The 24,849-nt window shown below is 40.3% G+C and overlaps 1 protein-coding gene across 1 annotated transcript; it reads right to left on the bottom strand.

Moving 5' to 3' along the window:
- Positions 1–669: 669 nt before the first annotated feature.
- On the bottom strand, positions 670–24,695 carry MRPS14 (mitochondrial ribosomal protein S14). The gene is made up of 3 exons (XM_027612414.2): positions 24,562–24,695; positions 11,624–11,782; positions 670–1,135 (listed from the first exon to the last, which is right to left on the bottom strand). Exons 1-3 carry the CDS (start codon positions 24,604–24,606, stop codon positions 953–955), a joined length of 387 nt encoding a protein of 128 aa, XP_027468215.1. The 5' UTR covers positions 24,607–24,695; the 3' UTR covers positions 670–952.
- Positions 24,696–24,849: the final 154 nt, after the last annotated feature.

Genomic DNA, 24,849 nt, shown 5'->3' with positions numbered 1-24,849 from the left:
TTGTCTTGCGTTTCATATTTCTCATACAACGGAGGGGCTGCCGTCGCACTCCTTGATGACTTTGTGCCTCCACTTCCCTGGTTCCCTCTGCAAAAATCTCATCCCTTGCCTCCTGATTGAAGTTCTGATGTCAGCTCCGGGAACACTTGCCTGATGACACCCCAGACATTTTTATCACTGGGCTGATCACTGCTGAGTTACTGAACAAGACAATCTTTTGCTACCTTTACTCATTTCTGTTACAGATAAACCAGAATAAAGAAAATATATACTATTCCAACAAAATTTTTCCTGTTTGCATCGATTTTCAGGGGCTCTAAGAGGGCTTCTTCCCTAAAGGCTGTCAAAGATGGAACAAGAAAACTTAGTGCTTCTGCCTCTTGTCCAGCCATCACACAGAGAAGTGGAGCATGACTTAGACACCCAGGAACATCAGCTATACCTTCTAACACATCGTTTCCCTAACAATGAGCTGGCAGTATGGTGCGCTGTGCAGGTCAGGGAAGCCAGCCCAGGATGACAAACTGCCACAGATGAGTTACTTGTCCGTGAGTTGCGTTAACTATCAGATAATACTGCTTTATGAAATAATGCCCTTAAAAATACAGGAACGCTTCATATGTTGCTAAAAGATTTAGCGTGAAGGAAAAGGCAGGCATACAGAGAATATTTTCACAGAATATTTTTTATTACTCTACTCCTTGCACTATGTATGGAAACAGTACGGTTAATTTTTAAGTCCAAGAGAAGAGATAATTCACAGAGAGCCAGAATTCACTGACTGAAACATCCACCAAATTTCTTAATTTAAAATTAAAAAGTAATTTAACCGTAGGCAGCATCAGGTAGACTAGACTCCCATACTGGACCCCTACAAAACTAGGTTTTTGTCTATTAGAGAAGCCTCTTCTTGCCAGAACTGGTTTCCCTGCTCAGTAGGTTCCAGAGCGGGTCACCATATTGCTCGCTGGACCCCCGACAGCTGCCCGTGGTCTGCTAAGTGACGGAAGACAATACGACTAAGCCTCCAGCGCCGCTTTACACCACGTGGACGGGACGTCATAACACACCGATTTCGGATTCGAACAGGGCAGCTATCCCGGGGAAGGGCAGCAATTTCTCCATCGGCCACTTCCTAAGGGAAGTCACAACATTACTACACAGATCACATGCACACAGTTATTCCATATGCTTGAGTCAATGCTTGAGTTAGGGAACAAAGGGCTAGATTCACTAATATAGCCAGTTTCCCCAAAGAACCTTAGACACAGTAGTGAACCTTAACCTCTGGGTAGAAACAAACAGACCGGAAAAAATGATAGAAATTTTTGGCATGCTCCCAAAACAATCTTTAAAAATTTTATAGAAATTTAACACAGATACACAAGAATCCACAAACCATTAAGTGTAAAGCTCATTCACTTTTAACAGGACATCTCTGTAATAAGCAACTGGAATGCAAACAAACATCAGCAGCACCCCAGGCCCCACATGTGCCTCCTTTTAGACATTGACCACAGACACTGTTAGCCAGCAGCTCTCCTGATTACTAACATCACAGATGAGTTCTCCGTATTTAGATTTCATATAAATCTAACCATACAGTAGGCATTCTTTTTCATTCATTTCTCTTTGGCTTCTTTCATTCAATAATATGCTTGTGAGATTCATCCATACTGTTGCATGTGTTGTAATCTGTTCATTCTCATTGGTGGTGATTTTCATCGTGTGAACATACCATAATTCATTTATCCATTCTACAGCTGATGGACATCTGGGTAGTTTCCAGTTTTGAGCTCTTATGAATAGGGCAGCTGCATCTTTTTTTTTTTTTTGAATCTTATTTCCATTGAAGTATAGTTGAAATATGGTTACATTAGTTTCAGGTGTGCAGCATAGTGATTTGCCAAGTCTATACATGATGCTGTGCTCACCACATGTGTAGCTACCATCTACACATCTACCATGTGGTGAACATGGAAGTGCAGATGTCTTCTCAAATTACTATTTTCATTTTCTTCAGATACTCAGTAGACTGCTGCTGGACCATATGGATAGTTCACACCACACAACACTGTCACAGTACCATTGACTATATTCCCTGGGCTGCACCTTTCATCCCTATGACTTACTCATTCCATAACGGGAAGCCTGTACCTCCCACTCCCCTTCGCTCCTTGTGCCCATCTCTCCCCTCCAATCCCGGCAATCATCAGTTTCTTCTCTGTACATATGGGTCTGTTTCTGTATTTGTTTTTTTTTTTTAGATTCCACATGTAAGTGAAATCTCATGGCATGTTTTTCTCTTATTTCACTTAGCATAATACTTTCTAGGTCCATCCATGCTGTTGCAAATGGCAAGATCTCATTTTTTTATGGCTGAATAATATTCCATTGTGCGCACGCACGCACATCCCCCCACCCATCTTCTTTATCTATTTTTCTATTGATGGGACACTTGTGTTGCTTCCATATCTTGGCTATTTGTAAATAATGCTGCAGTAAACCCTGGAGTGCATGTGTCTTTGAATTAGTGTTTTTGCTTACCATGGGTAAATACCCAATAGTGGAATTACTGAATCATATGATAGTTCTCTATGTTTAATTACTTGCACAGCCTCCATACTGTTTTCCACAGTGTCTATACCAATTTATATTCCCACTAACACACACGAAGTTTCCCTTTAATCCACATCCTTGCCCATACTTGTTGTCTTTTTACTTCTAACCATTCTGACAGGTGTGAGGTGACATCTCCTTGTAGTTTTGACTGGCATTTCCCTGATGATGACTGATGTGGAGAATCTTTTCATGTGTCTGTTGGCCACCTGGAAGTCTTCTTTGGAAAAACATCTATTCAGGTCCTCTGCCAACTTTTAAATTGGATTATTTGCTTTTTCGGGTGTTGAGTTGTAGAAGTTCTTTATGTATCTTGGCTACTAACCTCTTATCATTTGCAATGTATCATTTGCAATATCTTCTCCTATTCAGTCGGATGTCTTCTTACTTTGTTGATGGTTTCCTTTGATGAGCAAAAGCTTTTATTGTGGTGTTAGTCCCAACAGTTTATTTGTGCTTTTGTTTCCCTTGCCTGAGGAGACATAGCTAGAAAAATGTTGATACAGTCGATGTCAAAAAAATTATTGCCTATATTTTCTTCTAAGAGTTTTATGCTCTCAGGTCTCACATTTATGTCTTTAACCCATTTTGAGTTTATTTTTACATATGGTATAAGTGGTCTTATAAGTTGTATTCTTTTGCATGTAGCTGTCCAGCTTCCCAACAGCATATATTGAAGAGACTATCTTTTCCCCATTGTATATTCCTGCCTCTTTTGTTGTAGATTAACTTATTTCTGTGCTCTCTATTCTGTTCCAATGATCTATATGTCTGTTTCAGTGTCAGTACTACACTGTTTTGATTATTATTGCTTTGTTGTGTATCTTGAAATCTGGCACTGGGATACCTCCAGCTTTGTTCTTTCTCAAGATTACTTTGACTATCTGGGCTCTTATGCGGCTCCATAAAAATTTTAATATTATTTGTTCTAGTTCTGTGAAAAGTGCAGTTGGCATTTTGATAGGGATTGCACTGAATCTGTAGAATGCTTTGGGTAGTATGGCTATTTTAACAATATTAATCTTTCCAACCCATGAGCATGGAATATCTCTCCATTTATTTGTATTGTCTTCAATTTCTTTCGTTAGTGTTTATAGTTTTCAGAATACAGGTCTTTCATCTCCCTGGTTAAGTTTATTCCTAGGTATTTTATTGTTTTTGGTGCAACTGTAAATGAGACTGTTTTTTTAAATTTCTCTTTCTGCTACTTTGCCATGAGTGTATAGAAGTGTAAATAATTTCTGTATATTAATTTTATCTCCTGCAACTTTACTGAATTCATTTATTATCTCTAATAATTTTTTGGTGGAGTCTTTAGGGTTTTCTATAGTATCATGTCATCTGCCAATAGTGACAGTTTAACTTCTTCCTTACCAATTTGGATGTCATTGATTCATTGTATGATTGCTGTGGCCAGGACTTCCAGTACTACGTAGAATAAAAGTGGCAAGAGTAGACATCCTTGTCTTGTTTTGGTTCTTACAGGAAAAGCCCCCAGTTTTTCACCACCAAATACATTCTTGTTTAAGTCATTTGGAAAATATGTGAACATATTTCTGTTGTCTCCCCATATGTTTTTTTCTCCAGCTTTATTGAGATATAACTGACATGTAACATCATGTAACACACTGTGATGATCTGATACATGTATACACTACAAAATAATTACCACAATAAGGCCTACTGAACACCTTCATCACCCCCAAATAATTACTTTTTTTGATGATGAGAACATTTAACATTTACTCTCTTAACAACTTTCAAACATACAATATTGTTAACTATAATTACTTTATATGTTAGATTCTCAGAACTTATTCATCTTATAGAGATAAGTTTGTACTCTTTGCCCGAGATCTCCCCATTTCCCCGACCTCCCAGCCACCAGTAACCACCATTCTAATCTGTTCCTATGAGTTCAACTAACTCCACATTCCATATGTAAGTGAAATCAAACAGTATTTGTCTTTCTCTGACTTATTTAACATAATACTCCCAAGGTATATTCAAGTTATTGCAAAAGGCAAAATACTATTGCATATTGTGTGTGCCTGTGTGTACCACATTTTCTTTGAATAAGTATCACATTCATTTGCTAACACTTAGGTTGCTTCCATATCTTGGCTATTGTGAATAATGCTGTGGTGAACATGGAAGTGCAGATGTCTTCTCGAATTACTATTTTCATTTTCTTCAGATACTCAGAAGTAGACTGCTGCTGGACCATATGGATAGTTCTATTTTTAACTATTTGAGGAACCTCCAGTTTTCAATAATTAGTGCACCAATTTACATTCCCACCAACAGTGCACAAGGGTTCCCTTTTCCCCACATCCTCGCCAAAACTTATCCTTTGTCTTTTTGATAATAGTCATTCTAACAAGTATGAGGTGATATCTCATTGTGGTTTTGGTTTGCATTTCCCTGATCATAAGTGATATTGAGCATCTTTTCATGTACCTGTAGGGGACATTTGTAGGACTTCTTCGGAAAAATGTCTATTTAGGTTCTCTGATAATTTTTCAACTTAAGTGTTGATTTTTGGCTATTGAACTATAGGAGTTCCTTATATATTTTGGATATTACCCCTTTATCAGGTCTTTTATTGTGCAGAAGCATTTACTCTTATGTTTTGCTTTTTGTTGCTTGTGCTTTTGGTGTCATATCTAAACAATCACTGCCAAGACCAATGTCAAGGAGCTTTTCCCTTATGTTTTCTTCTAGAAGATTTATAGTTTCAGGTTTTAAAGTTTTCACACATTTTGAGTTAATTACTGTGAGGTTTAAGATAGGGGTCCGATTTCATTCTTTTGCACGTGAACATCCAGTTTCCCCAACACCATTTATTAAAGCAACTACTCTCTCTCCATTAAGTAGTTCGGGTCCCCTTGTTGAATATTTGTTGACCATATATGAATGGGTTTATTCCTGGGCTCTTGGTTCTCTTCCATTGTTCTAGGTGTCTGTTTTTATGCAGTATACTACCTTGAATATTACAACTTTGTAATAAAGTGTTTTTTTCTTTAAAGATTTTATTTTTAAGTAATCTCAACACCCAACACAGGGCTTGAACTCATAACCCTAAGATCAAGAGTAGCATGCTCCACTGACTGAGCCAGCCAGGAGCCCCTATACTAAAGTTTTAAATTAGGAAGTGTGTTGCCTCCAGTTTTGTTCTTTCTCAGGACTGCTTTGGCTACTCCGGGCTCTTTTGTGATTCCATATGAATTTTAGGATTTTTTTTTTTATTTCTGTGAAAAATGCCATTGGAATTTATCAAAAAGTCTATAAATGGCTTTGTGTAGTATGGACAGTTCCTTTTCTTTTCAAGACTTACTTATTTTAGAGAGAGAGAGAGAGAGGAGAGGCAGAAGGAGAGGGAGAGGGAAAGAGAGAATCCCAAGCAGACTCCCTGCAGAGCGTGGAGCCCAACACGGGGCTTGATCTCATGACCCTGAGATCATGACCTGAGTTGAAATCAAGAGTCAGACACTAAACAACTAAGCTACCCAGGTGCCCCAAGTATGGACATTTTAAAAATATTAATTCTTCTGACCCATGAACACAGGACATCTTTTCGTTTATGTCTTCTTCAGTTTCTTTCATCAATGCCTTATAGTTTTCAGCATATGGATCTTTCCCCTCATGAAGTTTATCCCTAAGTATTCTACTGATTTTGATGCTACTGTAACATGGGATTGTATTATTTCTTTTTCAGATATTTTGTTGTTAGTCTATACAAACACAACTGATTTTTATATCCTTCAACTTTACTGAATTCATTGGTCAGTTCTAACAGTATTTGGTGGAGTCCTTAGGATTTTCCATGTATAAGATCACATATGCAAACAGTTTTACCTCTTTTTTTTTTTTTCCACACCCAATGTAGGACTTGAACTCATGACCTGAGAACAAGAGCACATGCTCCACCAACTGAGCCAGACAGGTGCCCCACTTCTTCATTTCTGATTTGAATGCCTTTTTAAAAATTTTTCTTACCTGAGTACTGTGTTGAATAGAAGAGCCAAGAGGGGGCATCCTTTCCCTGTTCCTGATCTTAAGGGAAAAGCTTTCAACCTTTCACCACTGAGTATAATGTTAGCTCTGGGCTTATTATTTTGTTACACATTTCTTCTACACCCAATTTCTTGAGAGCTTTTATCATGAAATAATGTTGAATTTTGTCAAACGCTTTTTTGTATCTGTTGAGATGACCATATGATTTTTATATTTCATTCTATTAATGTGGTATATCATATTTGTTGATTTGCATATGTTGAACCATCTTTGCATCCCAGGGATACATCCCATTTGATCATGGTGGATGATACTGTTAATATGCTATTATATGATTTTGCTAGTATTTTGTTGAGAATTTTTACACCTACATATTTCAGGGATATTGGCCTATAGTCTTTTTCTTTCTTTTTTGAGAGGGAGGGAGGGTGGGGGGGGAGAGAAGGAGAAAGGGGGAGGGAGGAAGGGAAGGAGGGAAGAAGAGAGAGAATCTTAAGCAGGCTCTTCACCCAGGGCGGAGCCCGACACGAGGCTCGATCTCACAACCGAGATGAAATCAAGAGTCAGAAGCTTAACCGAATGAGCCACCTAGGCACCCCTGTGTTTCTTTTCTTATAGTGTTCTTATCTGGCTTTGATAACAGGGTTATGCTGGCTTGATAAAATAAATCCGGAAGTGGTCCTTTGCCTTCAAGTTTTTGGAAGAGTTTGAGAAGTATTGGTATTAATCCACTTTTTTTTTTTAATGTTTCTAAAAAAAAAAATTTAGGAGAAGGGGGAGGGTTAGAGGAAGAGGGAGAGGATCCCAGCAGGCTCCACACCCTGAGATCATGACCCAAGCCAGAAATCAAGAGTCAGACACTTAACCAACTGAGCCACCCAGGCACCCTGGTATTAATTCACCTTTAAATGTTTGATGGAATTCACTCATGAAGCCATAGGGTCCTGGGTTTTTCTTTTCTGAAAAGTTTCTGATTACTAATTCAATAGCGTTATTCATTATTGGTCAGTTCAGATTTTCTATTTCTCCTCCAATTAGTCTTATTAGGCTGTATATTTCTAGGAATTTATCCATTTCTTCTAGGTTATCCAATCTGTTGGCATGTAATGGTTCATACCAGTTTTTTGTTTTTGTTTTTTTTTAAGATTTTATTTATTTGACAGAGAGCAAGAGAGCACTAGCAGGGGGAGCAGCAGAGGGAGAGGGAGAAGCAGGCTCCCCGCTAAGCAGGGAGCCCAATATGGGGCTCAATTGCAGGACCCTGGGATCATGACCTGAGCTGAAGGCAGACACTCAACTGACTGAGCCACCCAGGTGCCCCACCCAGTTCATATCAGTTTATGATACTTTGTATTTCTGTAATATCAGTTGTAATGTTTCCTTTTTCATTTGATTTTGAGTTCTTGCTCTTTTTTTACTTAGTTTAGCTAAAGATTTGCCAATTTTGTTTATCTTTTCAAAACATCAGCTCTTAGTTTCATTGGTCCTTAGTATGTTTCTGGTCTCTATTTCATTTATTTCTGCTTTAATCCTTGATTTTTCTTTTTCTTTCCTTTTCTTCTTCTTTTTTTAATAGTAAGCTCTACACCCAATGTGGGGCTTGAATTCATGACCCCGAGATCAAGAGATGCATGTTCTACCGATTGAGCCAGCCAGGTGCCCGTTACTCCCTTTCTTTTGCTAACTTGGGCTTAGTTTACTCTCCTTTTTCTAGTTCCTTAAGGTATAAAGTTAGTTTATTTCCCATATGACTTATGAGTAATGAAAATTTGAAACCTCTGGGATGCAGATCAAATAAGAGGGAATGGGTTTGAGAGGAGGCTGGGGAAGGATAACAGAGCCCTGACACCTATGGTAAAGATTCTAACTGCTGGAGAAGCACAGATGAGGGATCAGATGAGATTTACATTTTTAAAAGATTATTTGCAATAGAGAGAATGAAGCTGGTAAGGGCAAAAGTGGTTGAGATGGAGGAAAAAGAAATTACTACAGAAGCTTGCATTAAGGATTTCTCAGTAGAGATTTATTCTTATATATGTGCATATTAGTGTGTGATTATATTCACTTAAATATGACAAGTATGATGGACCCTGTGCTAGACTGTGAGAAAGCACAGTAATTACTCTAACATATTATAAGTGCATAAATTAAATAAAATGCATATGAAAGCCACTAAATTAACACAAACTATTAAGCATTAAAGAATATTTCCTTGGTACTTCATTCTTTTTGGTGTAATTGTAAATGGATTGTTTTCTTAATTTCTCTTTTTGCTACTTTATTATTAATGTATAGAAATGCAATAGCTTTCTGTATATCAATTTTATATCTTGATCTTTATTAAAATCATTTATCAGTTCTTAATAGTCTTTGGTGGAGTCATTGGGTTTTTTTTTTTTTTAAGATTTTATTCATTTATTTTAGAGAACGAGAGAGAACATGCACTGCATACAAGTGCGGGAAGGAGGAGAGGGGGAGGGAGAGCGAGAGAGGGAATCTCTCAAGCAGATCATGTGCTGAGCACCGAGCCTGACACGGGGCCCGATCTCATGATCCTGAGATCATGACCTGAGCCAAAACCAGGAGTGGAATGCTTAAGCAACTGAGCCACGCAGGTCCTCCTGGGTTTTCTCTATATAGTGTCAGGTCATCTGCAAACAGTGACAGTTTTTACTTTTTTTTTTTTTTAAAGATTTTATTTATTTGACAAAGAGAGATAGCAAGAACAGGAACACAGGCAGGGGGAGTGGGAGAGGGAGAAGCAGGCTTCCCGCCGAGCAGGGAGCCCGATGCGGGGCTGGAACCCAGGACCATGGAATCACGACCTGAGCCAAAGGCAGACGGCCAATGACTGAGCCACCCAGGCACCCCTTTACTACTTCTTTACCAATTTTGATGCCTCTTCTTTCTTTTCCTTGTGTGATTCCTGCAGTTGAGTACTATGTTGAATAAAAGTAGTGAAAGTGGACATCCTTGTTTCCAAACTTAGTGCAAAAGCTTTCAATTTTTCACTGCTGAGTATGACGATGGCTGTAGATTTTTCATACATGGCTTTCATTATGTTGAGGTATGTTCCCTCTAAATCCACTTTGTTGAGTTTTGTCACGAATGGCTGTTATATTTTGTCAAATATATTTACTGAGATGATCACATGGTTTTTATCGTTTCCCTTGTTAAAGTATCATGTTGATGATGGATTTGCCAAAAGTGAACTACCCTTGCATCCCTGAAAGAAATCCCTTTGACCGTGGTGAATGACCCTTTAATATATGTTGACATTGCTTTGCTAATTTTTTTTAACCTATGTTCATCAGAGATTTTGGTCTGTGGTTTTCTTTTTTTGTAGTGTCTCTGTCTGGTTTTTGTATCAGGTAATAGGGGCCATGTAGAATGAATCTGGAAGTTTCCCTTCCTCTTTTATTTACTGGAATAGTTTGAGAAGAATAGATATTAAGTCTTCTTTAAATGTTTGGTAGAATTCATCTGTGAAGACATCTGGTCCTGGAATTTTGTTTGTTGGGAGTTTTTTGATTACCAATTCATTTCTAGTAGTAAGTCTGTTCAAATTTTCTATCTTTTCCTGATTTGGTTGTGAGAAATTGCAGGTTTCTAGGAATTCATCCATTCCTTCTAGGTTGTCCAATTTGTTGGCATATAATTTTTCATATTCTCTTGTAATCAATTGTATTTCTGTACTGTCATTTGTTATTTCCTCTCATTTCTGATTTCATTCCTTCCTTTTTCTTGGTAAGTCTGGCTAAATGTCAATTTTATTTATCTTTAGAAAGAACTCAGCTCTATCATTGATCTTTTCTATTGTTTTTTTTTTCCACGTCTGTTTCATTTATTTCTGTCCTGATCTTCATTATCTCCTCCCATTTACTAGCTTTGAGATTTGTTCTTTTTCTAGCTCCTTTAAGTGTTAGGTTAGGTTGTTTTGAGATTTTTGTTTCTTGGGGTAGGCCTGTATGACTTTAAACTTCCCTCTTAGAAATGCCTTTGCTGTGTCCTAAAGATTTTGGACTTCACTGTTTTCATTTATTATTTATTTGAGAGTGAGGGCAAGAGAGAGAGGAGAAGAGCAAGGAGAGGGAGGGAACCCTGAAGCACACTGTGAGCCCAACGATGCAGGGCTGGATCCTAGGACCCTGAGATCATGACCTGGGCTGAAATCAGGAGTCCGCTGCTTAATTGACTGAGCCACCCAGGAGCCCCAGTAAGACTCCTGAATGCAGGTATTCTATGTCACCAGGTAGGTGCAGGACCTTATGCTTAAGGAAGTCAAATAGGGTTGACATCCTCTTATTCAAGTTAAGGAGTACAAGAAAGTAAACCTAGAGGAAAGCCATCTCAGTACACAGAGGTGGGCAAAGGAGTTGAGAGAGGCAGGCTAGGAATTGCCCTGGGGGAGGAACAGTTTAGGCCACCTGGCTGGCCTCATGGGTCAGCACAGCCTCCCAATGCCTTGATAGTTGAAAGAGTGGGAAGAATTTGGGGCGGGGGGAGATCTTATGTCAAAATAACTGCCCAATTTGTGTGGTTACCATGCACCAGTCCTTTCTAAGGGTCATCTAGTGAAACAATTAAAAGGCTAGTTAGGAATGAATAGTTCTCTTTAGTCTGAAACTCACCAAAATCACTTCAAGGTTATTAATTTATATTGACTAGGGGGCGCTTGGGTGGCTCAGTTGGTTAAGCAACTGCCTTCGGCTCAGGTCATGATCTCAGGGTCCTGGGATCGAGGCCTGCATTGGGCTCCCTGCTCGGCGGGAAGCCTGCTTCTCCCTCTCCCACTCCCCCTGCTTGTGTTCCCTCTCTCGCTGTCTCTGTCAATTAAATAAAATCTTTAAAAAAAAAATTATGTTGACTAGGATATCTTGATCATATTCTCCAGAAATTATATTGTTACTAAGTCACAACAGTATCAATTGTGCTCTGATTTGAGAATGATCTTGTGGTAGACAGGGTCTCATCTTAATTTGCTCACCTGAAGATCTTTTGGCAAAATGGTATTCTTCCTGAGTGAATTGATCCGTAGCCTCTCATCTGCATATTCATAGGCCATTTTTCGTCTCTTCACATCACGCAACATTTTCCAGTCTACGTAATAACCTCGAACTTGGCCTGAAGGTGATGAAGGAACCATCTAAAAAGATAAGGAACAAGGTGAAGGATCATCAGACCCAGGCTCTGCCAGTGTCTCTCATCCTGTGATACCTTTATTGACCATTTATGACCTAATAGTTTTTTTTCCTAGTAATTTTGGATCACTTTAATAGCTTAAACTAATAGACTCAATTCAAAATAAATAACTTCTACAAATGTACATTAATCCAAAATGGTGGTAACTAATAATGCCAATAAGGTGTGTTAGAGAATGAAATATTTTAAGATTTTTAAATATAATTGTTTGACCTTTACTTAGGCTAATAGCTATATGGTTCAAAAACCAAAAAATAAAAAGAAATAGTGTAGACTCCCTCATCTCATCCCTTACCTGCCCAATGACCACCCCTCTACCTCCAAAGGTATCCACCATTACTAGATCCTGCGTATCCTTCCAGAGATCTTTGTCTATACAAATACATATACATACTTCCTCCCCCATATTTCATGCCCCCCCTTTTCTCATTTAACAGTATATCTTGAAGATCTTTCATATCCATATGTTAAAAAGTTTCTCCATTTTTTTTTAGGTTGCATATTCCACTGTCCATACAGTAGACTTGACAAGGTTCAGGGCACACGACCTCAAAATATGACACCTTGACATTATTGACTACATCAAGCACAAGGAATTTGAGAAACAGCAGGTGCAGGAAAGACTTTCTGACCTCCCCCTAAAGCAGGTGTTAAGACCTTCAGGTGAGAGGTGCCCTCCCTATACCTGACAGGGGTTTGGGAAGGGGGGTATGGGCAACCTTATCATTGAAGATGGAGGGACACCAAGAGGAATCAAAGAACAGGCCTTGCTGTTTGCGGAGTTTACCACACTTAGCTCATACTCTTATCACATTTCCCCACAACTTCCCACTTCACCAGACCTAGCATTAATATTCAGGTTTAACCCTTTGGTTATCACTTCCTTATAAAGGTTCATGTATCATGTAAAACTTACATATTTGTATGCTTTTCTCCTGTTCATGTCTTTTGTTATAGGGGCCCCAGCTGAGAACTTAGAACAGAAGGAAATGATTTTTTCCTCCTCACAGATGCATCATTTATTTAATCTGGGACCTCCTGGCAGGAATCTAGATCACACCTCACCATTTATCGTTAAAAACAACGCTGCACTGAGTAAACTCCTACATAAATTATTTCACATGCATTCCTATAGATCAGCAAGGTACATTCTTGGAAGCAGAACTGCTGGAGTAAAGGGTACTTTGAAATTATCACTGGCCTAATATTTCTTAGCATAAGTTGTCTAGTAATAAGACAGTATGTTTCTCACTGTCACATGTTTACTTGGTAAAAAGAAAACCACAGGCCCCAAATGTCATCACTTAGGCTGGGTCCTCAAACAAAAACTTAATACCTAATCTACTTGCAGTTTCAACCTCCCCCAGAAAGTCTTAACTGATTAGGCAGGAATTTTCTGATGGGTGCCAATACGTGCCACCTGGGCCCCGTCCCCCAAAGGAAGATGAGGCCGTCTGCATAAGACCCCCGGCTCCTCCCGCCAAGGGAAAGTGACCTTGTCTGAAGACAACTAATGATTTTCTTGCCCCACCCTTCCTTTTAAAAAAAACCCCTCCCATTCTGTACATTTCCTTAGAGCTCCCTTCTACTTGCTGCTGCCTGATCGTGAATCATTTAATAAAGCCAACTGGATCTCCAAATTTACTTGGTTAAATCTTGTTTTGTTTTAACAGATTTAGCCATAGCGTTGGGCTATGAATCGAACTTCTCATGGCATTCGGGGACAATGAGAAACGCATGGCACCCTGTGAACCCTTTTGAGTTTGGTCCTTCTTGCCATTTCTGAGAGCCACTGCTAAGCCCCCCTAGGTTTCAGCTTTGCTCCTCTTGCATTCGAGATACTTATCTAATATTGGCTTTCTAGTCCGGGGTTAATGGGTCCATTTAGACCAATGGGGATCCTAACCGAGTGCCTGTCCTTCTCACTTGGTTTAGTCTGCAATTCCACATTGGAATCCCTTCCCCAGTTCCAGTCTGCATTCCCCACTTACTGGGACTTACTGGTTTGGTCCTTTTCCCATTTCCTGTCAGCAGTCTCCCTGAATGGAGTCTGCTGGTTGGTTTAGTGCACATTGGTAACTGCTGATGGTGCACACGGTCTTCTGTTGGCCAGTCTGCAGTGACATGTTTTCATTAGTGCTGGTGTGGCGAGGTGCATGTTTGTTTATCTTGTTTTGTGTGTACCTAAAGGCTATAGCTAACAGGGATCTTGAAGACCAAAAAGCCACAAAAATTGGTGGGCACAAGTTGAGCATGTGAGAGCGTAGAGCGCTCGCCATCTAACTCAAAGACTCCTGTGTTAGGGGTAAGTGGTCACAGAAAGGGTTAGATGGACAGTAGGTCACCAGCCAACCTCAAGAAACTTCCATGCAATGAGATACTATGTAAAACACAGTTCCCAACCCTGAAGCACACCCCTCCTACATAGGAGATTGGTTGAGAGACCCAAAGCGTAGCTAAAGCGGTCGATGTGCACATAAACACCAAAAACAAACCAACACTGGGTAGGGGTTTTCCTTTCTTCTTGTTCTCTGACCTAAGAGTTTGGCTTTGTGACTGATGAGAATATTCTCTGTGGTCTTCACCATCTGGAGGGTGCACTTACTGGGGTGCACATTTATGGCCAGATGAACAGACTGGGGATCTGTTACAAGTAGCGCTCTCTTTGTCGGGCAGTGCTGGCTCTCAGGAGAGTTTGTCCTAAGAGGTCCCAGCCTATTAGGGGCCTTTGTCATAACCTGTGTTGCTTGTTAGTGCTAGAAAACCCATTCCAGACTACCTGCCTGGTATCACAGATTAGGCGGTTGTGACTAAAGGCGATTCACGTTTGTGGGAGACTGGAGACTGCGTGCACACATCATTCTTATCACCTGTGCAGTGAAGTCTTTTTTTTTTTTTAAGATTTTATTTATTTGACAGAGAAAGACACAGCGAGAGAGAGAACACAAGCAGGGGGAGTGGGAGAGGCAGAAGCAGGCTTCACGCCGAGCAGAGAGCCTGATGTGGGGCTCGATCCCAGGACCCTGGGACCACGACCTGAACCGAAGGCAAACGCTTAACGACTGAGCCACCCAGGCGCCCGAAGTCTTTGCTTTCTTAAACTATTCTTCGGAGTAAACTTTTGGATCAAGGTGGCTGCATTATCTACGCCCTCTGGATGCCCCTTGTCTTTGGGTAAGCCATAAAAGGCTTATTGGTATGAGTTGATATTAAAATGAATGAGACCCTACTTGTCAATGGCCAAATGATGGATCCTTTAAATTGGCTATATTTGGGGAAAAAAAAATCTTTAGAAAGAGCTCTCAATTGCCTTATTAGTATAATGGCTGGCCCTAGGGACTCCCTTGACAAGAAAAAGAAAATAAGACAAATAATGTCCACATCCAATCAAAATTCCCCTCCTTAAAATCCAGCCCCATCTGCCAGTTTTAACTTCCTCTTTCCTACAAAATTTGCAGAGAGCACTCCAGCCTAATCTTTAGGTTCAAAGTATATATGCTACTTCTGTAAATGTGAAAAGCCAGAACGTGAATTTAGCAGAATCACTGGGAACTGAAGGGTTTGGTTTACTGTAACTAACCCCTCCCATCTTCACACAATGATCTTTGTAGATATAACCTAGACACTTCCTCCCCCAACAAATTCATGTCCCCTGAAAAGCAGCAAATTTTTTAAGGTATAAAGCTAATACTTTATACAAATAGAAGTTAACAGATGCCAAGGTTGAATTGTATAACCAGAAAAAAAGGTCTCTATTGAATGGCTTTATTTTATACAGATTTTACAAAGACAGAAATCCTTTAGTTCTCATTTTAGTTAAAAATCTTCCTAATATGAAGAAAGAAATCTAGTTAAAAAGGTGGGCCGGTTCCTTGATATTCAGGCTGTAAATCCGTTCCTTGGAGAATTAAAAACTGTCTCTGTCTTACAAATCTCTACAAAACCAGAAATGAAACTCCAGAAACAAGTCAAAACCCACCTATCTTTACCAATGCCCAAACCTTGCCTAATCCTCTCAAAATGTTGTAAAAGACCAGGATATTGAAACAAAATTGTCCTCTTAAGAAAAAGGGTAAATTTTAGGGGCCCCTGGGTGGCTCAGTCAGCTAAGTGTCTGCCTTGGGTTCAGGTCATGATCCCGGGGTCCTGGGATCAAGTCCTGAGTTGGGCTCCCCGCTGAGAGGGGAGGTGATAAATCTTATCACATCTCTGAAATGTAAGCACAGCCCACAATCACCTGAGACTGAAGGGGAAAAAAAGGCCCTTTTATCTTTTTTTTTTTTTTAATATTTATGAGAGAGAGAGAGAGAGAGAGAGAGAGAGAGAGAGAGAGAGAGAGAGAGAGAGAGAATCCCAAGCAGACTTCCCACTGAATGCAGAGCCCCTCGATGTGGGACTTGAGCTCACCACCCAGAGATCATGACCTGAGCTGAAATCAAGGGTCTGATGCTTAACTGACTGAGCAGCCTGGGTGGGTGCTCCCTGAGAGAGGTCCTTTCAAAATACAAACTGCTAAAAGGGTTCTTAGGCTCAGACTTCAGCACCTCTGATAACAGAGGGATAGACTCCAAATCTCCACCTTGAAGAAAATTTGGATACTTTCTCTGTAAATTTTCTACCCCTATCTTCTCCACGACCTAAGAGCAAATACAAAACTACAGGGAGAAGTTTTTCATCCAAAAAAACAAAAGAATACAGGGAGGTGTTTGGAAATCAGGCCTATATGTCCTCTCCACAAATATTAGTAAAAACAAATGCTATAAATTTTTGTTTACATCTTGTCTGTGTATTTGTGTCCATTTATGTTGTAAATATTAGATATTTTCTCTACCTCCACCTGGTACAGGTAAAATTAATTTGTAAAAGAGCTCTATTTAGTTGGTTTGAAGGCAAGTGCTTGTAAAATTTGTACATTCTGAAACTCTAAGAAACTAACCCAAATATGTTTTTGAGTTCATGTGATACGAAAAAATATTTGAAATCAAAACTTGTTTAAAACAGACATGTCTTGGGGCACCTGGATGGCTCAGTTGGTTAAGCGACTGCCTTCGGCTCAGGTCATGATCCCAGGGTCCTGGGATTGAGCCCTGCATTAGGCTCCCTGCTTTACAGGGGAGCCTGCTTCTCCTTCTCCCTCTGCCTGCCACTCCCCATGCTTGTGCTCTGTCAAATAAATAAAATCTTAAAAAAAAAACAGACACGTCTTTCAAGGTATCAACATTAAATATAAAACTTTATTCTACCTAAGCTATCTCTTCCAACATCTGCCCACCAAAAAATAATACCTTAGGATAATGCTTTGTCTAATGTTTAATGAAGTTTTGGTAGGTAATCTAAACTTATTTAAGACTAAATACTTTTAAGTAAATTTTTAAAATAGTGCCCCCAAATCCTTTTGATAACTTGAAACCTTAAAGTTTTGTTAAGTTAAACGAGTTAAGTTAAATTCATTAAATACCTAGATCATTTCCAAATAAGACAAAATACTAAAACATTAATTACTAAACATAGGTTTATCTACTTTTGGATTCTTATTACAGAAATCTAAAAGATATTTAGATGTGTTAATGGTACATGATAAAAATTAAAAAGGCACACATATGCTTCTACATAATATGAAATGTATCCATAAATTTGCAAATTTAAGGAATGCTGGTTAACAGACCATTCACAATTGCTTACCTTAGTTCTCACCACAAATTAAAGTTTCTAAAGTTAAAAACTTGAATTAATATATGTAATTAAAGCTACTAAAAATAAGGGAAACATCTCCATATGCCAAAAAAGGGAGTAAAAAACGTATGAGAAATAAAGATGAATTTTTTGTTAAGGGGAAAAAATTAATTTTGTCCTAAAATAAGGCTGGTTGTTTAAAGAAAAACAGGACAAAAATGGAATGTAGGGGGAAAAGAGCTATAAAAGGTTTGTGGAAAAGGAATCTTTGAAAAGGAATTTAAAATGTGGTCAAGCTGGTTAAGATTAAAATAAATTTATTTAAAAAAATGAGTTTTGGGGTGCCTGGGTGAGACAGTCAGTTGAGCATCTGACCCTTGGTTTCGGCTCAGGTCGTGATCTCAGGGTTGTGAGATCAAGTATGTTGGGCTCCATGCTCAGCGTAGAGTCTGTTTACTTTTTCTCCCTCTCCCTCTGCCCCTCCCCTCTGTGCTCACATTCTCTCTAAAATAAATACATAAAAAAGGACACTCAACTGAACCACCCAAGTACCCCTGAATAAATAAAATCTTTAAAAAAAAATGAGTTTTAAGGGGCACCTGGCTGGCTCAGTCCATACAGCATGTGACTCTTGATCTTGGGGTCATGAGTTCAAGCCGTTGGGTACAGAGCTTACTTTAAAAAAAAAAAAAAAGAAAAAGAAAAAGAGGAGTGCCTGGGTGGCTCAGCTGGTTAAGTGTCCAACTCTTGATATCAGCTCAGGTCTGGATATCAGAGCCCTGAGTTCAAGCCCCACATTGGGCTCCATGCCCAGTGTGGAGCCTACTTAAAAAAAAAAAAAGTTTTAATATCAAAAGCTGATACCAGGGGGTGTTTGGGTGGTTCGGCTGGTTAAGCATCAGACTCTTGATTTCAGCTCAGGTTATGATCTCAGGGTCTTGAGATTGAGCCCCGTGTGGGGCTCCATGCTCAGCGGGGATTCTGCTTGAGATTCTCTCTGTCCCCTCTCTCATTCATACTCTCAATCTCTCTAATATGATCAAATAGCACCTGCATCACTCAGTTGGTTAAGCGTCTGCCTTTAAAAACAGTCTACCAGCAATGTCTGATCTGTTTGGGCCATAATCCTGGAAAAACTGTTTGTGCTCCCACAGGCTTCAGACCTCCTTATGTACCCTTTGAGCACCTGCAGCTGGACTTCATTTAACTGCTGCTTAGCATGGGTGATCAATGTTCTTGTTATTGTATGTGTGTTTTCTGAACGGGCTGAAGATTTCCCCCCTGCGGTATACTTTCCATGATCTCCAAAGACCAAAGCACCCACTTCACTGGGTAAATCATACAAACATTAACAAAAACCTTGTAAACCTTTTCGGATTCTATCAGTATATGATATTCTGCTGCTCTCTTGTTTTATCATGCTAGTATGACTAGCTACTGCAAATCGTTAATACCTTAAGCTAAACCCTATCATCAACAGGTAAATAAAGCTTTCTCTGAACCCCAGTTCAAAGGATCCTGTTGGTTACAGTCTGAAGCCTGAGGACTGGGTGTTTTAGAAACATCATCAGAGAAAAACAACTTTCAAGCCCCGCTGGAAAAGACCTTACCAAGTGCTCCTGACCAGTGACACTGCTGCAAAACTAAAAGGTATTAAGCCTTGGGTACACACAGCTAAAAAACACTCCACCTGACACCTGGTCCATACAGATGCTGCAGACCTCTAAACCGAACTGACAAGGAAGAGAAGTAACTGACACTGAGGCAGACTGCTTCCACTCAAGATGACAGATCAAGACTCCATACTATAAACATAAAACCCATTCTCCTTTTCCTTTCCTTTAATCTGGCACTCCTTGGGAAGATTAACATCCTCAGGCCCTTGCTAAGAGGGGGTAACCTCTTTTACTTCAGGCTAGGAGAAAATCTAACTGTGCTCTTAACTTTTCACAAGTAAAGTAAGTCATCTAATTGGTCGCTTCCCCTGAATTCACACTGTTGAGTTAAAAAGGATCTACGAGGAGGCTTTCATGACTCAGGATTTATTCCTTTTGACAGGTCCGTATTTCTCTGGTTGGGGATAAACATAAATGAGGCTACGATCAAGAACTGCTCCTTAATTCTTAAAATTATTGCAAAATCTGTTGCTAAAGCAATTGCAGCCCAATAAAAATCCTTAAACTCTCTAGCCAAAGTTGCCCTTGATAGGAAAATAGCTCTTGATTATCTTTTTTTTTCAGATTATATATTTATTTGACAGAGGGAGACACAGTGAGAGAGGGAACACAAGCAGGGGGAGTGGGAGAGGGAGAAGCAGGCTTCCCACCGAGCAGGGAGCCCCATGCGGGGCTCCATCCCAGGACTCTGGGATCATGACCTGAGCCGAAGGCAGACACTTAACGACTGAGACACCCAAGAGCCCTGCTCTTGATTATCTTTTATCTGAGCAAGATGTCTGTCCTTATGGCCCAACACCACCTGCTGTGCATGGGTTAACACTTCTGAGGAAGCTGAAACTCAGTTACGTTAAGATCATAGAACAGGTCACTTGGCTTAAAAAGATAGCTCCTTCCATGGGGTCTTTGACTTTTTAAATTTTGATTAGTTTGGGTCTTGGGGACTATAGCTCTATAGTACACTCCATACACTAGGAATTATCTTGCTTATATGAATCATAGTAATTCCCTGGTGCATTGTATTCTCTCAAAAGTTTTAAATGCATGTTCACAGCTGCTAACCATCTGGCAAATGATCTAAGACTTGAAACATCTGGGGGTGCCTGGCTGGCTCAGTCGGTACAGTGTGTGACTCTTGATCCTGGGGTTGTGAGTTTGAGCCCCACATCAGGCATAGAAATTACTTTAAAAATTTTTTTTTAAAATTGAGAGAAGAGATTTCAAATCTAAGGAACAAAGAAAATGACCAACTTAAAAAACATGAACCTGAAGCCATGACCTGTGAATATCCCAGAGGTTAAGCCAAAATGTCATGACCTATGGATATCACACAAAGGAATAACAAAAAGTGCTATAACTTGAGGTTGGTCACTGAGTGGCGCTAAGGCCTTCAATTCAATTCAATTCACATTTGTTAAGCTGAGAGTTTGACCAAAAGGGGGTAATTGTAAAAAACAGAAAACCACAGACCCAAATGGCATTACTTAGGCCAAGTCCTCAAACCAGAGCTTAATACCTAATCTACTGTTTCAACTTCCCCCACAAAAGCAGTCTTAACTGGTCAATCAGGAATTTTCTGATGGGCACCAGTAAGTGCCACATGGGCCCTCCATCCCCCAAATGAAGAGGAGGTAATTTGCATGATAAGACCCCCTGGCTCATCCCCCTAAGGGAAAGTGACCTTGCCTGGAACAATCCTTTTCTTTTGCTAATAACTTTCTTGCCCTACCCTCTTCCCTATAAAAACCTTCATTTTGTACAGTTCCTGGGAGTGCCCCTCTACTTGCTGGATGGGATGGTTCCTGATTCCAGAATCATTTAATAAAGCCAATTAGATCTTCAAATTTACGTAGCTCAGTTTTGTCTCTTAATATAGTGGAGGCATAGATTGTATAGGCCACTAAAACTCAAGTCTCTTTCAAACCAGAGCAAACATTCCATGTTAATTAAATTTCAGCTATGGAGGGACACCTGGGTGGCACAGTTGGTTAAGCATCCGACCCTTGGTTTGGGCGCAGGTTTTGATCTCAGGGTGAGATCAAGCCCTGAGTCGGGCTCTCTGCTCAGTATGGAGTCCACTTGGGATTCTGTCTCCCTCTACCCCTTCACCCTTTCCCCACTCACTGTCTCTTTCTAAAAGAAAGAAAGAAATCTTAAAAAAAATTTTCTGCTATGTAATGACTTCCAATAAAAGCTGTTTATAGAATATATATACAGCATTATAAAGAATATAAAACGAGATTACTAGAATGCCAAAATTTTTTCCATCTATTAATAAAAGATAAACTGAACACATTAAATGCTAAAAGTCTCATGGAGAAGGACAACACTTCTACAATCACCTTTGGAAATAAGACAAGCACAAATGGAATTTCAATACTGATTTGACACATGACTGAGTCAAATGAATACCATGGTCCCTGGGGCTGGAAACAAATGTTATGCAAGAGGGGGCTTCAGCAAAGCTTTGAAGGGACTGACAGGGTTTTGATACAGCTGGTGGGGGCAGAGGAGGGGAGAGAAGATGGTTTGTTCAAAGCAAACATGAACAAGATAAGATTCATAAGACCAGGAGAGATCATTCTGGCTGAAAGAAACAATTTGTGTTGAGGGGCAACCCAAGGTTCACTTTTACCTATGAAACTGAAAGTTAGGGAGATTTAGAAAACAAAATTGCACATTTTCCTTCAATCCTTTTCCAAACTCTTCCTAATCAACTTCCTCTCTACCATCTCCTAACAGGTTTCTATTTATTTTTAAACATCTTTCATTCTTCTTTTGTATAACTTTTATGGTCAGAAAAAAAATACACTCTTAAAACATTTATTGCTCTATTACATTGTCTTCTGTGAATGTTTTATGTCCTTTGCCTACATTTAGACTGTCAATATTTTATCGGTTTCTAACAGTACTATATACATTAAGATTACAGTCTATTCTGTTCTGTACACATCCTATTCCCCCCCCTTAACCTGTCTTTACCTCCCAAAAAGCTTTCGGGGGGCCCTCTTCAACTCATGCTCTACAATCAAAATATTCTAAATCCTCAACTTCTTAACATCTTCAGATTTTTGCTCTAGCTGAATCCTGAATCCCTCCTGATGGCTTCCCCTGTAGTTTTTTCTACCGTGACTGGGCAAGGAGGTAGGGGAAGTGTATTCCTTGCTCTTCAGGGCAGCTCCCAAGTCTTTCTTCCTGAAAGGAAACTTTGACTCTCGTGCTTTTGGCTTATATCTCCCATCACCCCTCACTCCTGCACTCATCTACCACAGCCCCTCCCTTTCATTTATCACTGAATCTAGATCCTGGCTCACTGTCACTCTCCAATATTCTTGTCCTAACTCCTGGTGATCTCAATGTACATGGAATTATCTCCTGATTTCTCTGTTCCTTGAACCCCTCTCCTCCAGGGATTTTTGTACTCCCTTCCATGCCCTAGGTCTTTTACTACCAGTAAGTGCAAGCTTTCTGTTATCTCAGTTTTGGTGCCTCGTTCTCTATCACTTCTTTCTGGCTTGCTCCTTCAAACACCCCAACAACAACCCCTGTGAGGTTTTTAATTCACTGATCCTACCACTTTTCACTCACAGCTTTTGATTTCCTGTCTCCCCCTTACCCAGCCTGAATTCCACAGTGCATAAATACAATGTTGTACTTCATACAATCTCAACTCCCTGGCCTCTCTCTCTCACATCACTGTATTTGCTCCAATTCTTGTCCCTAGTTTTCCTGTCTGCTCCTATTTCACACCCATTTCCTCTTCCCTTAAATCCCTAACACCTGCTTCCACACCCTCACACTCCACTGATGACTTCTCTTTAATTACAAAATTAGAAGCAATCAGGAGAGAATTTCCATAAACACCCACTACTACATCTACCCACTTACTAGCATCTGTAATCATATGCTGTACATTCTCTCCTGTTATTAAATATCCACTCTTATAGTAGCCGCTAACCACATATTGCTACTGAACATTTGAAATGTAACTAGTGCAACTGAGGAATGTAATTCCTAATGTTATTTAATTTTAATTCATTAAATAAACTGAAGCAGTTGTAAATATTAAACAACTTTACTGTTTTGGTGGGACATTTTCTATTTTAATGGTGGAAAATTTGACATCCAAACTGAGATGTGCTGTCAGTAAAATTCAAACGGGATCTTGAAGATCTAGTATGAAAAAAGAATGTAAATTTCTCATGTCATCTTCGTAGATTACATATTGAAATTAATTTGGATATGCTGGCTTCAAATATTTAAAATTAATTTCATGTTTCTTTTTACTTTTTTAACATGGCTACTAGAATATTTTATTTTATTTTTTTAAAAGATTTTATTTGTTTGAGAGCTAGTGAGAAAGAAAGCACGAACAGGGGCAGAGGCAGGGGGACAAGCAGACTGCCCTCTGATCAGGGAGCCCGACGTGGAGTTCGATCCCAGCAGCTCGGGATCATGACCCCAGGCAAAGGCAGACGCTTAACCGACTGAGCCACCCAGGTGCCCCTAGAATATTTTAAATTAACACACGCAGTTGGCATTATATTTCTGTTGGACAACACTACCACAGAGGATGAACTGTCCATGTTCTTAGACTAAACAATGGAACATGAGGCCCATCACCTCTTACCTACAAAAAGGTACAGCTCCACAATTATTCCTTAATTTTTCCCACGCTACAAGATCTTTCCCGTTAACATAAAAAGTTTTCTGACACGTGAAAAAACAAGGACACAAAACACCCACTCTTAACCCACCTCTCCTTCCAGCAGCTACCGACCCAGTTTTCTGCTCCCCTTGCCTCAAAACATCAAAGCAAAGGTTTGTCTATACTCAGTCTCTCAATTTCTTTCCTCTCGTTCTCTCTCGAACGCTTTTGGCCCCCATCACGCCACTGAAACTGCTATGATGAAGACTCCCAACAACTTCCACGCTGCTAAAACCAACAGCCAATTCTCAGCCCTTTTAATTGGCCTGTCAACTTTGAGCACAGAGCTGACCACTCCCTGGTCCCTGAAATGCTGTCGTCGCCTGCGTCCGGGCCACCACACTCTCTGGGCTTTCCCTCTCCCTCGAGGAACTCCCGTCAAGTCTCCTTTGCTCGGCTCTCCTCGCTTAACATTGGAGTCCCTGGAGCCTCAATCCACGGACCCCCTCTCTTCTCCATCTACACTCACTTCCCTATAAATCGGCGGCAATCTGCAGCTTTCAATGCCTGTCAGAGGCTTACGAACATCAAATTTACATTTGCAGGTCGGACCTCCCTTGGGGCGGGTCCGCACTGGGTGCCACAGGTGGCCGAGTAGTAGAGGACCCGTAGGTTTGGCGATTCAGTGGGGAGGACGGGGCGTGGGGCTAAGGGCACGGGCCTGACCTGCCGGACGGTCCGCAGCAGAGAGCCCAGCATGGAGGCCGCCATGTTGTCCGCCGCAAACGCCGAACCGCTTATTGACTGCCGAATGCGGCGACGACGCGAGGGGCGGGGCCCGGGGCGCAGGGGGCGGGACGGAGGGCGGGTCTTTAGCCTACAGCTGGAGAGCTTACTTGCTGGCTTTGCGTTCTCGCGGTATTTCACGGAACATGAGCAAATTACAAGCCCGGGAGTGCGTCTTTGATACTGATGGTGCAGTCTGGCGCTCCTCGCTTCTTGCTGCCGTTCCTT

The sequence above is a fragment of the Zalophus californianus genome, chromosome 10, assembly GCF_009762305.2.
Source record: "Zalophus californianus isolate mZalCal1 chromosome 10, mZalCal1.pri.v2, whole genome shotgun sequence".
NCBI lineage: Eukaryota > Metazoa > Chordata > Mammalia > Carnivora > Otariidae > Zalophus > Zalophus californianus.
This window is presented reverse-complemented; position numbering and strand designations above follow the sequence as displayed.